The sequence below is a fragment of the Chanos chanos genome, chromosome 2 (assembly GCF_902362185.1).
Source record: "Chanos chanos chromosome 2, fChaCha1.1, whole genome shotgun sequence".
Lineage (NCBI taxonomy): Eukaryota > Metazoa > Chordata > Actinopteri > Gonorynchiformes > Chanidae > Chanos > Chanos chanos.
The window spans coordinates 15511850-15537243 of record NC_044496.1 but is presented as its reverse complement, the minus strand read 5'-3'; the positions used below and the strand labels follow the sequence as shown (position 1 = coordinate 15537243).

Sequence of the window (25394 nt, the reverse complement as noted above, 5' to 3'; positions counted from 1 at the left end):
GGAAGAAAATATTTACAGACATGCTGTGCTGTGTTTGATCCCTAGGTCAGTTAGGCATTCCTGTTTGCATGCCAGTTTCATTCAAAATGCTTATAGATAGTTTCACAAGACCCTGCTTTAGTTCATTAAAGCACACCCTTTATAAAGCTTGCCCTTTGTCTCTTTGTCTTCTCCTTATGCCAGGTGACCACAGACCTGCGCCAACGCTGCACTGATGGGCACACTGGGACTTCTGTTTCTGCCCCTATGGTGGCTGGGGTCATCGCTCTTGCCCTGGAAGCCAAGTCAGTTCATACTTGTTCAGTCGTTTATGCTGTCATCTAACCACTCATCTGTCCCATTTTCATCTGTTTGTATAGAGCAAGCTTAAATCCTCTCTTGGTGGGCCCATAACTCTCTTCACTTGATACTATGCAGATACCATAAGATAAACAGACAGCTGTTTTTCTTCTGCTCTCTTTTTCTCTCCCCTTGTGTTTTTTTATGTCTGTTTTTTTTTTTTGAACAAGGAATCCATTTGCAATGCTAATGTGCATTCCTTGCTTGTCAGTGTACATCACATGAGTCACTTTTTCTCAAATGTTTTGGTGTCCTAATTTTTTCAACGTTTTCTTCCTCTTTTTGACATTTGCTTTGTGTGACCTTTAAGAAGCGTGGTGGAAAAAACTTTTGCTCAAAAATTACACAGACTTATTGAAGCACTTTAATCATTCAAGTGTACTGAAAAATTAAGCTTATCAGAGGGCTAAGTCACTGAAGCGACAGTTACCTCTTAATATTAAAACAAAAGACTAAATTAAGAACCACTCTGTTACACACACAGCTGACAGTCAAGTACTAAATTGTGCAGTGTGGACATTTTCCACATTTTTAAGGGGGCTCTCTGGTTTGACTAAGAGTTTTGTTTTTTTTTTGGCCCGGGCATCACTCCTACATGTGGTCTTTCATTTATTTTGCTAGCTGTTGGCGTCAGTAAAGCACAATTGCACAACAGCCAGGACACTGCTTGTGACAGCACAAGACAAGTTTTTGTTTGGTTTCTTGTTATTGTTTTGAAGCTGAGGAAAATTGGCATTTTCCTCTTTATAATGAAGCAAACCATGCCGTAATGTTAGTCTTTCATTGCAAAACGAGTACCTTGAACTGTATAATGAAGCAAGAGTTACTGTGGGGAAACAACACAAACCCACAAAGCATACCATTCCACTGTTATTTGCTTGGACTTGTTAAGATGAAGATATGCCTGTAATAAGGGTGCTCACACAGACACTGTGTACCATATTATTTGTTTCCTTAATTAGTGAAGTGAAATACCCGTAGATTTTACTGGAGGAGTGAACCTTGTGTGTCTGGAGATAATATTCATTCTGAGTTAGTGAAATGTTTTATATTGTGACAGTGTAGTAATATTCCCAAAAGATCAGCTCTTGATCAGAATCCTTTGGCTTTTCAGTCCGTTGATAACCTGGAGGGATGTTCAGCATCTCTTGGTGAAAACATCCAGACCAGTACATCTAAAGGCCAATGACTGGAAGACCAATGCAGCCGGTCACAGGGGTACTGTAATCTGGATAACCTTTTCCTTTGTGGGAGGATGTTATATAATTAATGAATTAAATAATATTGGTGTAATAATTTGTGTTAATAAGTTTTAACAGTAATATATTTTATAATGTCTAATTTTGAGCACACAGCAGTGCCCTGTGTACTGGGTTGAAAATGATCTGATGTGCTCCCTCTGTTTCTCTCTCAGTCAGTCATCTTTATGGCTTTGGCCTGGTGGATGCAGAGGCCATGGTAGTAGAGGCCAAGAAATGGAAAAATGTTCCACCCCAACATACCTGCACCAAGATGTCAGACCGCAGAACCAGGTAAGGAGAAAATGTCTCTAGCTTTTCTCCCTCTGTCTTGTTTCCTAACTCCTATTTTTGCTGTCACGTACTCTCTTTTTGAGATTAAGATTTCAGTTCAAGTCCACTCAGGTAGCGTGAAACTAATCTATATTTAGTCCTCTAGCCATATCTTATTCGCTGCAGTACACCTGAAAACTGGAGTGTATCTGAAATAAATACGACTCTCGCATTTGAAAGCTATATCTGAGGATAATAGGCTGTAAGCAGAGCCATTTGTTTTCATCAAGAGACCATTGTTTGTAACTGGTGCATATCAAAGCATTACGAACTCTTTAGTCTTTACTGGATTCAGAGAGTGAGAGCCATCATATTTGTTTTTAATAGGCATATAGTGTAGAATCAGTGAATGCACTGAGATGGAGAATGGCTAAGCCTCGTGAAAGAATTCACTCGTGCGCTGCAAAGATTAAATATTTTTAAAAACGCGCTTTTATCAACCCCAGACTGAGTATCAAAGGAGTGAGATGCACTGTTATTAATTTATGCACGCACAGTGTGTATCAGTTGGCAAATTTTTCTTCATTTCTAAGTAGTTTTACAGCTATGCCCTAAAGAAGCCTTTAGAGGGTTAATGGTTCACGGACGATGGGATCTGATAAAGAGCGGGGCCATACAAGTGTCACTTTCCACTTGGCTGTGAACACACAGACAGTTCCCTATTTTTTTTTTTCTTACTTTGTGCCCGTCTCTTCACAAACCTAAGGGAAAAAATTTCTCTGCTTTTTATTTGGGTCAAAGATCGGTGCGCACTTTAAAAGTTTGGGGGGAAAAAAAGAGAAATGTACCAGCATCTTGAATTCATCATAAGTCCTTTAGCGATGTAAGCTGTAAACAGAGGGCAGGGCTGGGCTGGTCACGCTTAAAGCCGGAGTCACTCGGCTCTTCGTGCCTGGCTCACTTTCAAGAGCTGTTTCATGAAATGCTGGAGCACGCCCCGTCGCTTTGTTCTCAGATGGCTTTGAGATGTTGTGGCGCGTTTTAGACGCCTGATCTGAAGTGTAATATCGCCGGTGGGCAGCTGGAAAGCTCAGCTCTGATGATGTAAAGTACTGCTTTATGGTTGATCTCAGAGGAAGGCCTGCCATGGCACAGAAAGGCAGCTCGGTGCGTTGGACTCTTGTTGCTTTTCATGAGTGAAGAGAGTAACACTGAGGGATGCAGAAGGAAAAGGAACATGATAAACTGCATCGCTCCAAACTCCTTCAGTTTGCTGGATTGTCTTGCGTGATTGTATGTTTTGCCCTTTGCGGAGGACACCAACTCAGACTTAACTCAAATAAGTCTAAACAAACGCTGGCATTATTGATATTCTTTATGCCCTGCATCTGAGTTTAACCGATGATTGAATTGCCTGACAGTCGATATTGCGCTCAATGCAATGCGTGCCCTTGAACACGTGCCAGGTGTTTGCTATTCAAACTTTTTTGTTTTTAGCATATTATGGTTGCGCAGACGTACTCATTTACCATGTAAGTTACCTCAGTGTTACATTGATGGGTGATTAAAGGCTTCAACTCTTTGTAACCTTGTATTGTAATTGTCCAGACAGGCATTGATCCAAAATGGGTGTTAACTTTTCTTTTTATCCAAATTTTTCTTATTCCATGATATTCCTAAGCGTTAGGTTGCATAAAATCATTTGTTTGGGTGGTGCCACAGATCATACATGTATACATCAACGAAACTAATGCAGACTGTTAAAGGCACTTTGTATTCAAGGCAGTGCTCTCCTCTACTGTAACTTTGACGTGGATGGACAGATGATGTTCTACCTTCATCTTACATTTCCCCCTCAGTGTTTTGTGTTTATGAGACCCTAAGCTCTTATTCACATGACAGATCTCTTTTCACAAAAGCAAAATTGACGTATATGTTTATATTTTAACTGATTTGAACAACACAGTGGTCAGCTGATGTGCTTCTTGAACATTCTGAAGTACTGCAAATCATCCCAAATGCTCTGAATGTTCATATTTCCAAAATGTGTTCAGTGACTTTTGCAGGTTCAGTAGTTGGGTTAATAAGCTTGAAAAGACATTTGTTGTGTAAACAACAATTTCCTCGCTCCAGCTCTTAGCCAGAGATTCAGTCTACATTGGTTGATAGAGGGATCCCTGTCAATAATGGTTCTCTCAGATCATATAGGTGTCAGTTGGTATAAGATATAATGGGGACCACATTCTTTTCTCCTTTTTTGCCAGCACATTAATGTGAAAAATTGAAGTGAAATAATTAGCTGCCAGCTATCAATAATTAATGAGGCTTCAAAGGTCTCAGTGCAAAAATCACGAGTTAGGTGCCCTAAAACCAACACAGAACAACAGTAAAAAAAAAAAAACACACAGTAGAGGTGAAAATTTAGTGTAAGAGGTGAGAATTATGTGTAAGTGGTTGTTCACAAGTTTTATTGAAAATTTACAGGGGGTGTAAGTGCTTAAAGAACCATGTGACATTTATTTTTAATACTTTAAATGACAGCTGTCCCAAATGACGCCATTGTCAACCATACAGAGGTAGATCATATGCTTGTTTGTCTATCATATAAATGTTTATTTATTCATTATTTAGAAGAAACAGATGGCCACAATCAGTCCTCCTTGAAAACAGATTTTAGAAACAGATTGATGTTTTATGTTTGCTTTGACTATGACGTAGTCAATTCAGTTACTCATCTCATATGACTGCCTGACCTCACCGGAGTCTGTTTCCATTGTTACTTACCTAGCAAAAATATATAGGAACGAACCCGAAAAGGGAGCGTCAGGACCAGTGTGCCGACATTGTTTTCTTGGTCATAACCCCGGACCATGTTTGCCTCCCTGAGGGTTAGGATTTAGTTGAGCACTGCCGCCACAATGGAAGGACATGGGACCGGACTCTTTCTTTCTTTCAGATTACATCTGCCAACTGGATTGTGTCTAAGTGGTGTTAGAGAAAAGGCTCTCCGTTTCCAATCAGCTCTCTCGCTGCTTCTGTCATACCCCAGACACTCAGACACCTTTCATCCTCCAAGGTCCACTGTCTCCTTTTTGTACAGTGCTGCCTTTCCGTACTGACCCGTAATTGCCTTTTATTTATAGTTCCTCTCTGCTCCACTGCTATTGAGAGGCACTGAGGCTAAAGAACTGTGGCTCGGGCACTGTCTGAATTTCATTAAACTGGACTTGATGTCTATCGATTGAGAATCTTGTCCATTCACTCTTTTGAAGCCCTGAGACATATCATGGCTCAAACTAAGTGGAGGAGAGAGAAGCTCACCACAGGGAACAGTGATTGTACTTTACAAAGGATCATAAGATGTACACATGTCTACAGAATGTCATGTCCGAAGCAAGTCTGTGTTGTAGGGTCTTTATCATTGATAAGTATAGTAATTATTACTATTAACTCCTAAGTACTTAACTTGTTAGAACTGTTAATGTTATTATCAAGAATTTGAGGCAACAGTCTGTTTGAATGGAGGAATAATGTCTGTGGGAATGTAAATTTAAATTTGTCTTATGATATCTGAAGCACATTGTGAAATCCTCAATTAGTAGCATTCAGGGGTGACCTGAGGAATACGGGGAGGCACAGATAAAATATGATTAATTTTGTTGATTTCGTTATTTACTAATCAGCTGATAACAACTGACATGTAGATAATACAGGGAATCAGAATGCATGTAATGAAATGTAAAATAGGAAAGTCTACCAAGCACAGAGTAGTTCAGTGAAGTCTATCTGGTTGATGAGGTGAGGGTCTTAATGTTTTTTAGTGTTTCTCTAGCCAGGAGAAGATGAGGTCAGCTTCAGATCTAGAACCAAGACAGGTCAGTGATGGGTCACAAACAGGGCATGGGACCTTCAAGGTCTTAATAAGGGATGATGTCACAAATTCTCTTCTTCCTATGCTCAAAGTCAGCCTTATTCCAGCAGTGTTTGACCTCACTGAAGAATTGGACATAATCAGACCTGATGTAACTGGAATTGCTGTGCTTAAGAATATCCAACTGAACACAGCATCTTAGGAGACATCTTGTCTGTACAATTAATGTTGTTTTTTAGTATTCACTGTGAAAAGTACTCTTTGATCACCATTCTCTGATATAGCATCATGAAGTAATAACTGTAAATCACTTCTGGTGTCTGTGAAAAATGCCTCTTCAGCAGTTTGTCTCTGATGTTGAATAACAGAAATAATAGAGATGTAGAGTTCAGTAGTTTGTCTCTGATGTTTATTAACATGGATGGAGAGTTCAGAGAAGGTTCACTGATGTCAGCTAGGGCTTTCATTTTTTCCTTGAATTGTCAGCGTTCTTCCTTATGGTTAACATGAGGTTTCATGTCAAAGATACATTCCTGTGTTATTTCAGTACACTCCTGATATACTCCTGTGTTATTTTATAATCTGATGGTGTAAACCCTGCCTACACACAGATTTTGTTAAAAGTTAGTTGGTTAAATTTTGAAGTTAGATGACACTTGCAGCTGTATCATACAAGAGAACAGGAATGACTTATTTACATTAGCATGTGAAAGAGCTCAGTATAACAAATTACTGAGCTATTTTAGTCACTAAATATTGTGTGTATGAAAGGGACTGTGTTTTAATGGAGCCCACCCATTGTGGAGTGGATGATGCCTGTTTTTAAGCCGTTGGTAAATAAGGATTCAGGCCCATCTCTGACTCACTCTGCAGCCATCTGTGCACTGTTGGTCATCAACACAGTCATAAATGCTGAAAGTGCATTTGCCCTTGTGGATAATATCAGGCAATTAAAATAAGGCTGTTTTCAGAAACTGCCTTTGGTACTGACATCTAAAATTGTCTTGCCACACATGAATTCCTGACCAGTGATTAGGGCAACTGCAATTTAACGAGCAACAAAATAACCATGCTCTGATGTAAAGGTCAATTTGTGTTTTTCTTTGGCTGTTCAAAAGCCGAAACTTTAGATAAGATAATATTTGTCCTCTCCTTTCTTAGTTACCTTTTACACTCAGCCGTGAGGTACAGTCTCACTTTACTCACAAAGCCCATTCCCATATTTTATGAAAGTCATACATTAATGATTCACTGGTCTCCAATGGAAGGCTGAGCTCTTGTCGCTGTTGCAGGTACATCCGTGCAGACCAGAAGCTGAATGCCACCATCACAAGCACAGGCTGCGGTGAGAAGGCGGACCAGCATGTGGTGTATTTGGAGCATGTGGTGGTTCGAGTTCTCATCGTACACCCTCGGCGAGGAGACCTCGAGATCAGCCTCATCTCCCCCTCAGGAACAAGATCCCAGCTACTGGCCAGGAGGTGGACAATACAAACACGCAAACCCATACGCAGATTTTAACTTATCAAGAAGAGATAACAGACAAAAGTGACACTGCAACACACACACACACGCATGCGCACAAACATTATGTCACATAGACTCATGTACAAACAGCATTACAAATGATCACACATCTGCCATAGATATACAGAAATATGTCACATCTCAGATACTCGCCAATGCTCTGACTCATCGTCCTGTACACACACTCAGAGAAACCCTCGGTCTCTGTGTATTCAGACAGGATCCACGCTGGCTTAAGGAGTCTGATCTCGCTGCATCAGTTCCTGTCAAGCGTGAAGTGCTTTCCCATCACTCTCAAAAGTTTTGATCTTTTTTTCTGTTTTCTCTTCATTCCCTTTGCTCTCCTCTCTCATGCATTTCCACTTAGTTTGGTATTCTCTCAGTACCTCGCAGTGTGCAGTTATGGGCATTCAGGGACCCTGATTTTCATTCTTATCGTCTCATGAATAAAACACACGTAACAAAGCGTTTGGATGGTAAATGGATCATATGGTTCATTTTTATCAAGGGAAATCTCCATCTCTGACATCAAAAATTGAAGCGCTTGGAGAAATGAAATGCCGCTGTCTCTCTGTTTCTTTCTCTTTGTAACAATATTTGTCAGCCTCCAATAGCTGCTGCAATATTTCTTGGCTTGCACAACATGTTTACCACCTCGCTGTGTTGGTATTATGACACTATGATCCCTATTTTAAGTCCCAGGGAGTTAGACCTGTCTCTCTCTGCCTTTGCTCAGTTATCCCCACAGAACTGCCTTTGTTTTGTAATTACAGATTTGGTGGAGGATGACTGTCTAAGCTGGCTATTTCTATGTTAAGCTCTAAGTGTGGTTTAGATAGGATGTGTATTCTATGGTGTCTGTGCTTTGCCAGGAAAGATATTTGCATTGAATTAGTTTGGTGAGTGAGAAGTTTGTGTCACGTCTATTAAAGCGTTTACATCCAGTGCATGAGACAACCAGATTTACAATCCAATTTTCTTTGAATGACTTGGAATGGCTCAGTTTAGCCGATAAAGTAAATGCGTACAGATTGCATCTATAGTGTGATGCGTGTTAAGAGTCCAGGGGGATGTCCAAAGCTCATTTGCAACATGGGCAGTCAGCCAGGTTGGAGATGTTGGCTTTGGTTCTGATCATTCCTAGAGTGATACTGCAGGAGAGAGAAAGTTTGCTCTAATCTTACTAAATATAGTTCAAAGGAAGCCCTTATACCACAGGAGCACTAAGGGCTTCGCTTTGCATCCACATTCTCACAGCTTGAATTGTGAAACAGATGAACAAAAGCTCTTTTAGAATTCCATGCACATGGGTCTGCTGAACAGTTTGAGAGAATGAAATAGAAATTCTCTGTATTATCACGCATCATCTGCTTTAATACAGCTGCATTTAATTCACAGCAGTAAACAGGGGAAATGTAAAGCTTACAGTCTTTTTATTTGTAGTCCTCTGTATATTTAAGATCTGATTTACAATATAGTGTTCTTTGGCCTTGCCTTACCCCACACACTGTTCAGAGCAATGGTCCATGTAGTGTACAGTGGTACTCATCCCCTCATTTGTGGTGTGTTATGAACTTTGGCAAGTTTCTGAGTAAAAGCACAGAGCAGAATAAAACTCCTTGACCTGAAAAAGCTTGATTCTCTGAGATCTAATGAGCACCTATAAAACACTCTTATGGCTGAACTTGAACAGTGATTCATTGTACGTAATATAACCCTGTGCTGTGATGTTGGCGTAGAGTCCAATATATGATGGGTTCTTCAAAGGAATATCATCATGTGAATGTTATTAAGTTTTGGAAGCTTAGAGGCATGAAACTGTTTTGATTGTATTATTATTATTTTATTTATTTTTGTTGCACAGTGTAATAATTGTCTTGGTTCCAAGCATGTAATTGACAGATGAGTGCACAGTCTCCAATACTCAGTAACAGTAACTCTTCAAGTGAGTTGCTTCTCTCTCTCTCTCTGCCTCTCTCTCTCTCTCTCTCTCTCTCTCTCTCTCTCTCACTCTCTTCCCCGAATCCCTGTTGTTTCAGGTTGTTTGATAACTCCAACCAGGGCTTCAGGAACTGGGAGTTCATGACTGTGCACTGCTGGGGGGAGAAAGCAGAGGGGCAGTGGACTCTGGAGATTTCTGACTCCCCCTCACAACTCCGGAACCCTGAGGTTCTTGGTAAGGACTCTGCCCACTGCTCAATAAAGACGATAGATAAGGCACTGTTCCATTAATCACTTTGGATAGGTCTAGGTCCTGAATTACAGCTCTTTGTTTTATCTCTCTTTTCAAGTGCACCACTCAAATGTTCATGGTGTAGATTGTTTAATACTCAGTGTGACTTGGTGAAATGGAAATATTCACTCTCTCCGTTTGATGTTCATCTTTGTTTATTAATGACTTTGTGAGTCTCAGGGTGACCTCTTTTTGTATCAGGTAAGCTGAAAGAGTGGACTCTGATTCTGTACGGCACATCCCAGCACCCATACCACTCCCATGGCTCTCAACATTCCCGCTCCAGGATGCTGGAGATTCCAGACCCCAGCCCCACCCAGGACCTGAGGAGCCCAGAGCCCTCTCAAGGCCCACCAGAACACGAAGAGGAGGAAGAGGAGGAGTACAATGGTACTTTATTTTAACACATTCAAAGCCACATTTAGATATTTGCTTTCAGTAAAAGTAAAAAAAAAAGTCTTATGTATGTCTTTAGTACATCTGATTGATGAAACAGAGTTTGCCTGGATCTGGGTAAAATAGTGTTCCCATGGATGTAGGGAAAATTTCTACTGCAGCAGTGTATTCAGGACCTGGGTATCAGAGGAGCAGCCGTGGTTTGTCCTGACTGTTGCTGTGTATTTCAGGGACATGTGACAGTGAGTGTGGGGACCAAGGCTGTGACGGACCTGATGCTGACCACTGCCTCAACTGCATCCACTTCAGTCTGGGCAACCTGAAGACTGGCAGGTGTGTGTTTATATATGTGTGTGTGTATGCGATTGATCCAGGGGTTTTCTTTGGTAAGGTTTATAATAATATTCCTCAGGCTGTAGAGTATGGAGCACAGTTCAAACCCCAGCTGTGCCACACTTGTTAACTGTGGACGTGGGGTGCAGTAGATTACAGTTGGCTATGTTACCTCAGGCATGTATATCAGCCCTGTCCAGCTGACTGTAGGTAATCGGTCAGACAGGGTAACATCACATCACAATAGCGCTCTTGTCCAAGACCACTGTGAAAATATGCAGAGACCGACTTTACAGGTATTGGAGGAACAGTGTTCCAGCTTCACTTACTCAGACTGATTTAGCTGTCATCTGTGTCATACTTCTGTTTTCATCCCCGGCATGTCTCTCTCCTTATCCTTTTCTGTCCCATGTTCTTGTGTCCTCTCGGCAGGACTTGTGTGAGTCATTGTCCACTGGGTTACTTTGAAGACACAGAGGCTCGAAGGTGCAGGCGCTGTCACAGGGGCTGTGAGCGTTGCGTGGGTCGGAATTCCAATGAGTGCCTGTCCTGTAGGAGGGGACTCTTCTTTTACGTGGAAGACAACGCCTGTGTGGAGGCCTGTCCCGCCGGCTACTTTGCGGACGATGGTGAGTCTGTAAGGCCTGGAGGGATCTACGTGCGCGTTCTTGTCTTCATTGGCTTTTTTTTTTTTCTGTGTTCTGTGCTAGTGAAAGTTGCAAATAATTTCACGCATGATGTTTACTAGCGGGTCTTCGCTGTTTTGTTGAGGCAAGCTATGGCAGGCGAGGATTTTGCTATATCAGTGTCAAGTTGTATAATGTGGGTATAGGAGCCAAATTATCTTATAATGTGAATGAACTTTATGTGGCCATTACATTACTTTAACATTACTTTGCCCATGACGTTACTTTCGTAGTCACAGACATTTAATATTTGCAAATGATGTATATTTTAGGTAAATGAATTACCTAAAATATATATATAAAGAATTATGATGTTAGATATGGCAAAATTGCCCTTGTTTTTCCTGTGCCTGTAAGAAGGGGTTAGATTGAAAACAAGATCAGGTATGGCAGCAGTGGAATGTGTTGATATACAAATAACCATTAATCAAAGTGTTTTATTTGTTTCAGTATATTAGCTTTATTTTTTTTTTAGCAGTTGTGAATTGGTGCAGAACCGTTTTAATAAAGAGGGCACGTCAGAGTAAACCCACCGACCGTCTCAATAAGGGATTATTTGGAATTGTAAATGAGGGCTGAAATTGTTTCTCTCCAAAGTGTGTTCCTCTGTCTGTCCAGGCTTTGTTATCTCGGTAGGCACAGTCACCCACAAACTAATTCAGAGTGGGAATATTTCTGAGCTGATCTTAGAACTATTAGGCACTGCTGTCTAATAAATGTAACGTGTGTATTAAAATGAGTTGAACGGAATGCCCTCTGGATGACATCCTGTGTCACTTTGAATTAATGAGACGATCTTTGAATAGAGGTGTTTTTTGTACGTCTGTCAACAGATATTTGAAGGGCTTTGCAATGTCTAGTCACTTTAAAGCTGTCTATCAGCTGAATATGATTCACTCTAGAAGTGTTAAATGTACAGAAATTGATTGAAAGTGTTGAAATGAAAGTTTTGGTGCCTGCTAGACTCAGTGTGTCATCTGATTGTAGAATATTTCTTCAGTCTTTCTCTCTCTCTCTCTCTCTCTTGTGCTCTCTCTCTCTGTTTCTTGTCTAGGTCAGAGACGTTGTATGAAATGCCATGAGAACTGCCTGACGTGTGTGCGTGACTCAGACAGGTGCACTGCGTGTAATGATGGTTTCAGGTAAGCAGGCCACAGAGCTGACGATGTCCGTAGTAACATCAGAACATTAGGTCCTCTTTGTCCTTTATACTCACATCATCATTTAGTCTCTGATAATCATGCAACAAAACTGATAAGGTAATAACAACTGATAAGTTAACAAATTATACAAATGTAATATCTTTTTCATTTTTAATGTTATGAAATCAGGTAAAGTAGTTAATTGCTGGACAATGTATTATTCCAACTGACAGTGTTATATATATATATATATATATATATATATATATATATATATATATATATATATATATATATATATATATATATATAATTAACGATAACATAATAACTTATTACATTATGCAGTGATCATTACATTACTTTCCATTAAAAAAAAAAAAGCTGGGATAATTTATAGATAATTTTAGTTGTAATGATTTGAATATTCCCTTGTATTTATGTATGAAAATGGGTAGTTGAGCTCTTTCTGTTCATGTAATTGATACACATTTGACATGACACACGGAGACAATGAGCATCAGCAGAGAATATGCCTAACAAGAAGTTGGCTGTACTTGCTTCATGCATTGATTAAAGATGATGAAACTGTACATGCATATTACTCATTTGTCTGCAACCATGGAGGCAGGATTTTGCCCGACACTCTAAAAGCACCCGTGAGCCGCTATGAACAATGCCAGTACTCTCATATCTCAGGCATCTGTTTCACCTAGAGCCATGATAACTGAATCTAAACGCTTATCTGGACTGTTCAGATGATTGTTGAAAATGCACAAAAGTCATCCGCTCCTGAACCAACTGTTCAATGTGCACAACTGACGCGGGCTGAAACATTTACAAATAATAAAGGTTCTATGTCAAATTTCGTGGTTGTCACCGCACAAAAAATAAGAATGAAGAAGGTACGTAACGCATAAGTGTATTGTATTTGTTGAACTCATTGTGCATTTTTGGTCACCTGGTACTTACAGTCCTGAACTTTTAATTTATGTTACGCACAGACTTGTATTTCTGATTATTTAATAATCATGTCTTTGTAATACCTAGGTGCCACCTATGAGCTAATGTGCATATTCCATATCAGCCCGTTGTTGCAGTCTCTAGGTGGATTTTGAGTATTCATTTTAATTGCATCTTTAAAAAATTATGCAAATCCCGTGAAATGAAAATGCTCTATTTGGATACAGTTGGTTCACTGAATTTTGCCTATTTAATGAATATTATATGATTCGCATGAAATAAAAATATTCACTTTGGGTGCAATCAGTATCTTAATTTTTTGAACACCAAGTATTTTTTGTAGTTTTTCCAGCTAATTTTACTGGAACCATCGCTTGTTAATGTAATACCAATGATAGCTGTTCTTTGAATAATTCACTTGCAAGCAGTAAACAGCCAACCTTTCCAAGGCAAGTGACCCAATGAAAAAGCACAAGTTAATATGATTGTGAGGAACTGACATTTACAGAAGTATAAGTGCGTTTAATACCTAATTACATCCTAATTACATCACTTTTATGGAGAATGACTCGGGTTTGGACATATCCTTTTGACATAAGCACCTTCTACATAATAATCAATTTAACTATGAGTGAGGCTACCAGGAAAATGAAACTGCAGTACCTTTCATCGTTAATATTGTGTTTACATACACATCATGGCACCGTAATTAATGCATTACAAACTAATTTCAGAAACATCAGCACTCATAATTCATAAAAAATCTCATATGTTAAAACACTTTTTTCAACACTTTCAAATAACCACATTTGGTGTAAACACAAGTTTCATGTTTAGATTCTTGAGCCAGGCAAAAATTTATATGCACAAGAGAGATGTGCACCCAACCATGTGTGTTTGTCAAAATAGAGAGAAAAATAAAGTAAAACTAAAAACAAAAACAGGCAAACTAAAACAAGTGAAGCAGACTCCGGTACCCAACCTCAGTGGTAACTAACCTTTATCATGAAAACCAGGGGAGACTGGATGCGTGTGCTGAGTGGTTTCTTTAATGAAGACACTTTTCCAAAGACAGAGACTGGCAAGTTTCAGTACAGGGCTTACAGGTGTATCAGGGACGAGACAGAAAAATAGCCAACGTTCTAAGAGCCAAGGCAATACTTGAAATACAGGAAACAGCCCAGGAATCCAAACACACACTTACACACACACAGGCAAACAGGCACGAGAAATACACAGGCTTGGAAAGTGAGGAAATGAAAGACTTGTCAAAGCACATTGGGTTAACATGGAGTATTTAAAAGCGTTATGGAATGAGTCCATGAACTTTAAACAGGTGACACTGAAAACTGAACGATTTATGATTACGAAGGTGAGGAAGCTGAATGCTGATAGGTGGAACTGGAAGGCATGGAAGTTTTAGGCACGACATGTTGCCAGAGCATTTTCGTGGGCAAGTTGTAGCTGTGCCCGGAGTGGTTGACTCCGTTTTTGGTTTCTTTTTTTAATTTAGTTTTTAATTATGCTTCCCTTTAAGTCCCACAAGTATTGCGCTGTGATCAGACCCTGAAATGAAGTATGGCAGCTTTGAGACAGTCTGAGCCTTATTTGCTCTGTAAATACTTCATTCTCTAAGAGAAAAGGAGCATATTTTTACACTCTCAGGTCAATAAGACCATTATGAGTCTAAATTTATCAGTGTAGCACAGGGTGAAATTAATTATATTTTGAATGAAGAGCCTCAAAGTCAGATTTTTTTTTTTTTTTGTGCTGAGATTTTTGGTGGAGATATGGTATGCTCTCCTTTGTTGCTGTCCCTCTCGAACATTCGTGCGTGTTTTCTTTCCTCCGTCAATGTCTAGGCTGGCTGGAATGACCTGTGTGCCAGAGTGTGGAAATGGAACCTTCTTTAACCTTGAGGAAATGAAATGCAGTCCATGCCACATGTCATGTTCCACCTGCACAGGTCAGAATGACAACTTGTCCATTTTTGGACTTCACTGTTTAGGGGGTGTCTCATGGTAGAGCTGGGGAAATGGTGAATGCGGCTGACTTAATACTCTAGACATAAGATGGATTCTTGGTTTTCACAAAATGACAATTTCTTTCTCAAACAACAGTTTAAATGTGCAGATTATCACACATAAAAATAACTAACTAAATAAATAAGAACAATTTGAAAGAAATATATGGAAAATATATGGATGTGTTTGCTTGCTGTGTTGCAAAACATTTTTCCTGTGCTTGTCAGTTGATAAGATGAAAATACCCACTGAGAGACACATATGAGAGGCATCATCTGTTCCACACAGCACTACCAGAGCACCTATATAACTTAATTAGCTGAACTCATTACAACCATCTCACCCTGGAGAGTCACTAGGATGCATGTGATTTACCTTCCTTCACTGAGTCCCTGCTTCGTGCATGGCTGATGTTATTGACACTGTGGCTCAGGGGAGAGAAGAGTGGCAGATTAAAATAGATCCATGTGTGGCAAGTGAGTGCACACAGCCAGCCAGAGTGCCTAAAGCTGAGCTTTATAACTGTACAGCTTAATTAGTTTAGATATGCCAAAGCCTTGCGTGAGGCACAGTGAGAAATGGAGCCAGGGGGAGCGTGAGACTGTTTATCAGTTGGTCTGTGTATAAGAACAAAATATACACACACACACACGCACGCATGCAGAGAGAGAGGGAGACAGACAGAAACAGAGAGAGGGAGAGAGAGATATTGAGAGAGTCTCACCATGCATGTGATGAGACTGTGCTGATATTTGGGTTAATTAATCTCTTCCTTTAAATAATAAACAGAACAGGGTGCAAAAATGTGTATTTCATAAAATAATGTACAATACCAAGTAGTTCAAGTAGTCAGACAAATATTCTAAGTTAAGGGAGAAATGTCTAAGATGCCATTGTGTCAAAAACGAATAACTGAAAGCATATTTGAGATACTCTTCAAGGAAAATTTCATATTTTTATGAAAAGCAAGATGTTTCAGGAAAGAGCATAATCCTTGTAGTATGATTAACAGCAGTCTGGAACACCAGAGAGAAATCTTCCATTTTTGCTTGACATGGGGTGTGTTCATGAGTTAAAATGTCTCTAAGTGTCTGAAATATGGCTTTTTCCGGAATAGATTCAGTTGAGAGACAGAGCAGGTTAAAAGGTGACACTGAAGCAGAATTCAAATATGAAGAAACCCATATAAAGATAATATATTTTATTACTTTTATGAAAACAAATGTAATAGTTTTACTGAAATTTACATTGAATACACTTTTTTGAACCAAAATGGGAGATGCTGAGAATATACTTCAGTTTTAGTCATGTTATAATTGTAGGAAGTTAACTTTGTAAGACATGGAATTAACACTGTAGTACTATACAACCCAGTAGTGTACACTACCATACTGTCAAATGAACTTATAGTTTCTTTCTCAGTGAAGTGTCTTTGCCAGTCCTTTCATCTCATAATGATTTTACTAGAGCACAGTGGTGTAAATACTAGGTTACTTAAAACCTAACCCAAGTTCCTCTCCATAAAGCATGTTTAAGTATGTGTTTAATGCCAGTTTGCCTGCAGAAGGGGCTTTCCCTTGGTGAGAGCTTAAGGTGAGAGTTATTAGTTGTAGTTACCCTCTGTGGCTTGTGGGTGGTGTTGATAGTCAAAAGTATTTGATTAGACAGTAAGTGGCAGTCTAAATTTTGTAGATACTGTCATAGATTTTTGAGGTGTCAGATCAAGTACACAAAAGCAGAAAGCATCTTAAAGCGTTGTCCATAACCTAAGGTTAAAAACCTTCAAATGTGTTAACTGTCAAAGGGCCTAGGATGGAAGAATGCCTTCAGTGTGCCCAAGACTTCCTCCAGCAGGATTGGCGCTGTGTCCAAACATGTTCCCCAGGCTACTATGAGGGCGAGGCTGCTGGATACCCCCAGAGGATTTGCCGCAAGTGAGTCTGCCAACAACGTGCACAGTGGGCACCTCTCCAGTTGATATTTTGCAGTATTAGAATAAAGACAGCTGACTTTCACCAACGAGGAGAAACAGCTCTGTAAATGTGTGTCCATTTAGCAACTTCAACTGTACTTTTTCAATAAGTTAGAATTTGCTGTGTGTCATTGTTTTTTATTCTTTCAGTTAGTCATTAAATGTAGTCAATTCTGAAAAGGCCTTGAACTCTCCATATTTCTTTTTCTTTTCTTTTCTTTTCTTTTTTCATGGGCTGATTCAATCATATATAATGACAATGTGCTTTTTAGCACATTGCTGTAACATAAGAGGTACTGTCAGGCCTTTTCCATCGTTAAGCAACAGCACTTTCTGTGAAACATTTTTTTTTCTTTGAATCACAGATTTTATTTGAACTACAGACAAATGATTTGACTCTGGGCCCAAGTGTCATGTTTCATTGATTTATTCCATATTAAATTTGGCAAGCAGTCATGGTTAATTACACTGTACTCTGTTGCTGAGTTCGTGAGTTGAATGTCAGCATCACAACTGCATTACAAAGGACACAGCTGGCTGTGTTCTGGTGGACTGCTAGCATTAATGGGGTGAAACTTGGGCAACAGCGTGGGCTCCCACAAATGCCATGTTCTTATGGAGATGCTTGTAAACTGGTATGTGAAGGATGTTGGCTGACTTCACATGTATTGGATGATGAATGCGATAGTACTCACTCCTCCAGATCAGGCCATAGTGAGGACTTATGACAGTACAGGGAATACATCATTCCAAATTAAGCGAAAAGAGAGAAAAACACAAAGAAAAGAGTTAGACAGTCTGCCATGATATGCTGCTTTCATAATTTTGTAATCTTATTTTATGATCCTCCACAGAAAGGAATAAAGTTAGCACAGAAATTCCAACCTATCAGAAACCCCAACAAATCCACGTGTTTTGCCTTTGTGTCATGTTCTTTTCGATGACTGGGCTTATTAATCAACATCAAGTATCCATTTTACACAGGATTACCTTTTGCCAGCTCAACTCTGTGTTTGGTTCCTGCCAGTGTTTGTCTTCTTTCTTGTGTTCATCTACTGTAATTGTGTATAAATCAAGCATACTAGGAAATCATGAAAGACCAAAAGGAGTGACTGAAGCAGAAATCTTTCAGCTGCAGTACTGTATTGAATTTATGGGCCCATCACAAGCCTTTACATCATTGAGATAGCCCAGGAGAGGGCCTGTGCAATGGGGAAATCGGCTTCTGACGTCCCCATTTTATAAATCAGGCTTCTGCTTTATGGAAGCAGTCAAAAGCAAATAGAAGCTTTTAGAGAAGGTCATGGACTGCGATGACAGTTGGAATGGATTCTTCTTTGCGGGAAATGAATGTGGGTTTGCAAAGAGGTTCACGGGTGGTGTGGGACGCTAGAGGTGATGTGGGAAGACAGCCATAAAACACCAGTATAGTCTGTAACCTAGACACCTACTGGAAGCATAGGACACTTATCTGACCATCTGATAGCACATCCACTGAATGTGCTGATAACTGGACATTCCTAGAGGTCATCACATTTGTAGAAACTTAGAATGTCATCAGTGTAACATGAAGTTGAGTCTGATAGAATTACTTGTGATTTAGATGTAGAATTGTGATGTAGAATTGCTGTCATCTTGTAAAAAAGATCCAGGTCATATAGAGTAAATGCCTCATTTGTTGTCTTTTTTACATAGAACATTTTACTTGTGATAATCGTCCAGTTAGTTCTCTGTTCTCTACACAGCATAATAGTCTGCATAAATAAATTGTCAGTTTTAATGAGAGTTAATATTCAGATTTAGTATTCCATGCTTTGTGATCAGGGTCACAGCATGTGAAATTTCTTTTCTGATTGGGCCATCAAAGGTATGCTCTTCAGAAAGTAATGAGAGAGAGTTGTAATGTTAACTGTTTATGCAAACACTCAAATCCCTCTCCCTGAGTAGACAGTCAACAATGTCAACAACACCCCAGTCACCCATCAAACACATCCATCAAAACTATCATTCATCAGTTTCTCTCTATCTTCTCACAGTTTCTCTCATTCTGAAAGGGAGTGAGACTGTTTGTTGCCCTGCTGAGTGCTGTCAGTCAGTAGAATGACCCGGTTCATTGGCCCAACCCCTGCTGTGCTGGAGATTTTCATAAATATTCATATCTTGATGCTTCTGTTTTTGTTCTTTTGGTTCTGATCATCATCTTAGAACTCCAGAGTTACTGTTTATGTAACACTCTATCTCTTAGGTTACGATGCATTTTCTGTCTTATCGATTATGTGTTTGGTCTGTGACCAGATGTGAAGACAACTGTTTAAGGTGCCAAGGACCAGGGGCAAGCTGCACGCAGTGTAAAGATGGATACAACTTAGTAAGCAGGACATGCATTTTAAATGCCACCTGTAACAATGGTAAGTTAAACCATTTCAAAGCTGGATGTATCTAAGCTGAGTCAGCAGGCGAGAGAGTTTAAGCCTCTGAGCACTGCGGGCTGATTGCTTTAGCTTTTATGGTGCCACAATACTGATTCATGTTCACGTAACCTGTCTGTCGCTGAAATGAAGAAAGCAGTGGCACCAGGGAAATGAGGAAACATCCCTGACTGCCCAGCGTTAGCCAGCCATCAAGACTGCTACAACCTTATTCGCTTCCTCTGGCTGCAATTTAACGCAACAGTAACTTTAAGAAACTACATCTTTGTTGACTTTGTGTTTATTTAGAAAATACGACTTCGCAGTATGTTATTTTAAGAGGTAGGTCGCTGGTGTTTCTTAATGTTTTAGTACTTTTTGATGCAGATTTGTTTGAGGCCTCTGTTTCAAGTTGCCTTAAACAGGCTTACCAGTTAAATCCCCACAAAGTTTGACAACTCTCATTTGAGACCTGTGAGAGCAATGAAGTGTTCACTGAATGTTTCTCATTAGAAAGCGAGAGAGAGAAAGAGAGAGAGAGAGAGAGAGAGAGAGTATTTGAGTATTTTGCTGTGCATTCCACCTATCAGCAGCCCAGGGAGTAGGTTTGTCAAGGCGCACTGGAGGGAAAAGAGGGCACACACCGCAGTGGAAAGGTGGTATAAGAGGAAAGCCTATGGTGGGGGCTTAGTTGGACACAGTCGCAGATTAGGAGATATTGGGGGCAAACAGAAGAGCAGGTTGGAATGAGGCACATGAAAGACACGCGGGATGGAATTCACTCCTGCTCATCTGATCTCCCCTCTTCTTTTCTCCCCTTTAGCTGATGAAGTGTTCTGTGAGATGGTGAAGTCAAACCGACTGTGCGAGAAGAAATTGTTTCGTCAGTTCTGCTGCAAAACGTGTCTGATGGCTGGATGAGGGGTGACAGATGTGCGTGAAGAGAGAGTCTCTCGGATAGACTGCCTCCACAGACTCCTCATGTGATGTACATTTTAAACAAGTTATCTGTGATTTTAAATAAAATAAAGCAAAACTATCCTTCATTTTATTAAACCTTATAAGGGTAAGATTTGTTTTTCATAAGCTATATTTTTAAGGTTGTCTGTTTTATAGAGGTCATACGATACATGTACAAATAGTTCATTTTTTTTATTCAAAGAATGCATCATTATAAAAGTGTGCTATCTATTATTGCCTATTATAGGTGTAATCTGAACCTCAGTTTTCAGAGATAATTCATTGATGTGATTACTAGCAAAAATAGTATAATGGACAAACATTTAAAGTCATCCTTTTCGTACTTCACCAAGTCATTGCAAATTTCTGAAAGTAGAATTTTGTATGTGACCAATCATTTCTCCCCTGAAACAGTCAGTTAAAAAACAATAAGACATGCCATGTTAATTATCTACATTTTAGAGAATGTATGTGATGTATGTGGTCCCTGTGCAGCCTCAAGATGGCAAAATAAATCTAGCAGTGGTCATTGGTCAAAGGTTCATTTTGTATTTAGGTTTTACTCAGAATCTCAGTCTCATAGTCAAACATCATCATACATACACTTTTCCATCGTACTAATGTACCAAATGCATCTTTTTTTTTTTTTTTTGTTTGTTTGTTTGTTTTAACTTGAAAAAAGGCACAAATTTGATGCATGTATGTGTCACACTGGGAATGACAACCAGTGTGAACTGATGTCTATTTAAGTGTATATTTAGGTGATTTCATGTGTTACATTATGTCAGTGTAATTGGTACATATTTGATTTGGAATTATTGTTCCCATGTTGTGAAAGGCATTATCTCTCTCTGACCTTTTGTGCTTTGAATGTGCTCTTGTATTCTCAATGTTAAATAATCATCATCTGGCTCTAATCAGGCTGCTGTTGCCAAACATCGGGAACATGAACTTTCCTGGAAGAATCTTAACCCAATGTCAGAGCAATTTTTGGGAAAACCAGAAGAATGGCTGTTTTTTCTCAAGAGTTTTTTCTTGAGTTTGTTTACACTGTCTAGTGTTTTTTACTCAAGTTTTCCACATCTACAAGTAGCTTATATATGCTCGGATGTTTTTCTGAACAATTACCGTTTTGTTAGCAGGATCACAAAGTAAAATATAACAACATACTACTTTAGGAAAATTGGTCTAGCAGTAATTTCATATTGTTTTACCCGTTTTTCTCACTCTGGCTTGTTTAAATGAGATGACAGCAGAGGAAACACTGCAGTCACTGAGGGAGGAGATACAATTATTAATGACTGCATGCCACAGATATGACCCTTAGTACACGCACAAGAGTCATATAATACTACTGGTGTTTCTTGACTGTCATCTGAAAAAAAAAACACACACACACACACACACCAGTTTCTTACGTCACAAGAGATTACAGAGGTCACGTTTCAAAAAGTCCAAAAAAGTCTGATTTTTTTATATACACAGTAAAATTTACAAATTGCAAACAACCTTTAATGGTTGTGCAACTGCAATGAGGTAAATATTTATGTATCTCTACAGAAGCTGTATAGACATTTTTTTTTAACAATCAACACCTTTACCTCTTTCATTTATCATTCAGTAACTGCAGACAGTAAATGCAGCAAATAGCACATAGCCAACATCATGCTGTCATGTTAACTGGGTGGCCATGACAGATGGCTTTGGAAGAAAAAAAAACAGAGAACCAGCTGATGATGATCAAATGTAAAATATTGTTGCCCACATGAATGAAATGAACAACAAGACTGTCATTGTTCTCTCTATGTGGTTTATGAGGCATTTGAAGTTTCAGCAGTTTAGAAATGTCAGGCTCATATTTTCTCATTTTTTAAATAGTCATATAACACTTTATGCTCAATAATTTATATTTCAGTGTGTTTGAGTTCAAAGTGGTGATATAGATGTGTATACCTCAAACTGATATAAATACTGTCCTTGAAATGTACAATATTTGTCTTATTTGAATAATTAATAGAGATTTGATGGTGCTGCAATATGTTCATTGCTTTTAGTGTTAAAAAGAGAAAAAGTAAATATTCAAGAGACAGAGGTAAGGGAAATTTCAGGAATCTATTTGTAGTAGGTTGTTTTATCATTATCACTGATGTGTCTCCTTTCCTCTCACTGGTTAGGAATATAAATCTGTTTTTCTGTTCATCAAGAGGTAATTTTCCTAGCAAGCATCAAAAAGAGCCTTTATTTCCTCAAATGAGATATGAGAAATAGAAAACAATGCTTAATTGAGTCAGACCAAGCCCAGAACAACTAACGTAAGTCACCTTCATAACAATGCTGCCATGTAGTTTCCTGAGAGGCAGACCAGAAGACTGCAAAGAAAAAAAAATCAGAAACAGTCATCTGGTTATTTCACCATCTCTGTTTCTCAGTTAATCATATTCTAGAGACATATGACTTTAGATTCTCTTAGGCCAGTCTTGGTGAGATATTGTTCTCTTATCTCTTGCTAAGTGAGCAGCAAAGCAGAGATATTAGTATTTTTCTAGCCATGATATGTGTTTATATGTCCTCTCAGGTGTGGTCGAGGACAGCAGTGTGGGATAATGTTCTCTTTCCCAGGATGAGCACGTCTGTGAAGATGTTTTTCAAATGCCCTTTAGCGGTCTTCCTCTTGTATGGTGTGTTGTGCATTGCATTTATCGAGTAAATACAATAAAGCAACACTGACACACTTCCCAGAGTGCAACAAATGGTAAATCCAGTGTCATCTTCAAAGGCACTCTGACCCATTGATAGCACATGTTCAAGGTACTGTAGGAACCTCTCCGTCAGAGAGGAGATAAGGACAGAATCAGTGCTTAGAGGTGTGCTGTACTGCATGTTAAGAGGCTGACTGCAGGATAGTCTTCCAAAGGTTAACTCACCTCTTTGAGTCTGCACAATCTGGTAGAGCTGTAGGCAGCTGCATTTATCAGCTCTGTTAGACAGCAGGAACAAGCAACTTTTCAAACAGTCTGATTGCTCCAGTGTAGAAAGAGTGACAGAGACGAAAAGACATTCATGCATAGTATCACTATATGTGTATATAACATGGTATGTATTGTTTGTTTGAGTTTGTTAAGAGCAGTTGGAAGACTGATCAAATCAGCTAAAACTTGGAAGCCAAGCACCAAGCTGTTTTACAGATGAGCTTTTACATGACTCAGCCTATAAACAGAAAAGTTCAAGAAGATCTTGGACACAGTAATAGAAACTACTGAAGCAGAAACCTTGGACAACAAAGTACCAGATGAGCCATCTGAAAAGTTCTCTCTGTCACCTGCAGGAAATTGCGTGGCAGTACATAACCACACAAATGCAAGCCCTCCCACTGTCAGACAAAAAAGGGGATGCCCAAAGTGGTGAAATTTTGCCAGCTGACAAAGGAGGAGTGAACCAAATGTACCAGAAATCTTTAGCTTTTATTTGCAACGTGGAGCATGTACAAATGAACCTGTAGCACCACCAAAAACAAGAAGGGTGCAATGACGTCAGTGCACGATCATAGGAAAGTAAATGAAACTATGTTAAACCTTCCATTGGGGGAGAGCCTCCATGGTGGGAGAGTTATAAAATGCAAAATGCAAAAAAAAAAAAAAAAAGTAAGTCACTAACAGACAAGCACCACAACCTGCAAAGCAAGGTTTTCCAGGGTTCTCTAACTGTTCTAATAAAAACCTGTGTTAAAAAAAAATAATAAACAAAACATGATCCAAACATGATCCAAACAAAGCATAAAAAAAGTAAAACAAAAAATAAAATCATAATATTTGAACAGAAGCAAGTAAGAATCCAGAGTAAAATATAATGTCCTCTCCCTTGCAAATGATCAACTCTCTTTCAAATCAGTCCTGTCTTCAGATATGGTTGATTTTCTTTTTTGAAAGACGTAAAAAGAGAGAATAACAGCTAGGGACACCGTTACTGGAGGCGAAGGGGGCACAGGTAACTGGAGGGAGAAAAGGGTATAAGAATCAATGAATGGCAAAGTTGCCTAAAGACTGACTCCAAGTGAAATCGTCATTCATCAGCATGGTGATGGATTTATTAGCCAGAGCTTGAGCTGTAGGAAGACATTCAGGCCCTAGATTTGCTTAAAAAAGGCTCACCTAGATCTTTTTAAGTGCTCCGATGTGTTTAACCTTTTTTCAGAATTACACCATAATGGTATTTGAACAAGAAAAATAAGTATAGAAAGATCAGAAGGATCCTCTGAGCCTTTCTTGATCATCAGACACTGGATGAAGGAAGACTTCAGATCGCTTTTTGTGAAGTGTGCTCAATCATAAATGACAAGGCCATTACTACAGCATCACATGATCCTCATGATTTAGAACCTCTCACTTTAAATTATTTTCAACTACTTAAAATTAAGTCCTTTTTTTCCATCTGGACTTTTCAAAGCCCGAGAACTGTCATGCTGGAAGGAGATGGCAGCTAGCATAATATGTGGTAGATTTTTTTCAGAAGAGGTGAACAAGGGCACACCTGCCTGAGCTGATGGACAGTGAAAAGTCCTCACTGTAGATGACACCTTATGAAACTACAGAATTTTGGGTCAGGTCGTTCTGACCATACCAGACAAGTGAAGGGTATAACCAAGACAGGACCATCACATTCAGCTGACCTACTACAAAAATTATTGTCTTTACTATTTAATGTAAGGCAGCCTCCAGTTAGCCCTTAGGGTGAAGATATGACATGTATGGCACTGTTTACATGTACACAGCTTTTCAAGGATCTTTGGACTTCTTTTTTATGAAAGACTCTTTTTGCCTTTCTTGGGATCTATTAAAAAGGACTCTTACCTGAACTTTAGGTCCTATTATATTTAAAAAGCATTGTTGCCTTTCCAGCAAGGACAAACAGTTGGTATTATTACCCTTAGCAGCATACTTGCTTATTTGTCTATGCTCTGCATCAAAGCCAAAGCCCTGTTATTTATCCATAGAAATTACATAAGCTGGAAATGTAATTTGTGACCTCAGCT

The 25394-nt window shown here is 39.2% G+C and overlaps 1 protein-coding gene across 1 annotated transcript in view; it reads left to right on the top strand.

The window, feature by feature from the left end:
* Window positions 1-20897, top strand: part of pcsk6 (proprotein convertase subtilisin/kexin type 6) — a 34391-nt gene extending 13494 nt beyond the window's left edge. The window contains exons 9-21 of the mRNA XM_030764704.1: window positions 184-284; window positions 1454-1557; window positions 1754-1871; window positions 7014-7202; window positions 9288-9424; window positions 9683-9871; window positions 10108-10210; window positions 10643-10839; window positions 11951-12038; window positions 14864-14967; window positions 16830-16959; window positions 19293-19405; window positions 20229-20897. Coding sequence (XP_030620564.1) covers window positions 184-284; window positions 1454-1557; window positions 1754-1871; window positions 7014-7202; window positions 9288-9424; window positions 9683-9871; window positions 10108-10210; window positions 10643-10839; window positions 11951-12038; window positions 14864-14967; window positions 16830-16959; window positions 19293-19405; window positions 20229-20326 — 1671 coding nt within the window. The 3' untranslated portion in view covers window positions 20327-20897. The remainder of the gene's footprint in view (window positions 1-183; window positions 285-1453; window positions 1558-1753; window positions 1872-7013; window positions 7203-9287; window positions 9425-9682; window positions 9872-10107; window positions 10211-10642; window positions 10840-11950; window positions 12039-14863; window positions 14968-16829; window positions 16960-19292; window positions 19406-20228) is intronic.
* The last annotated feature ends 4497 nt before the right edge of the window (window positions 20898-25394 follow it).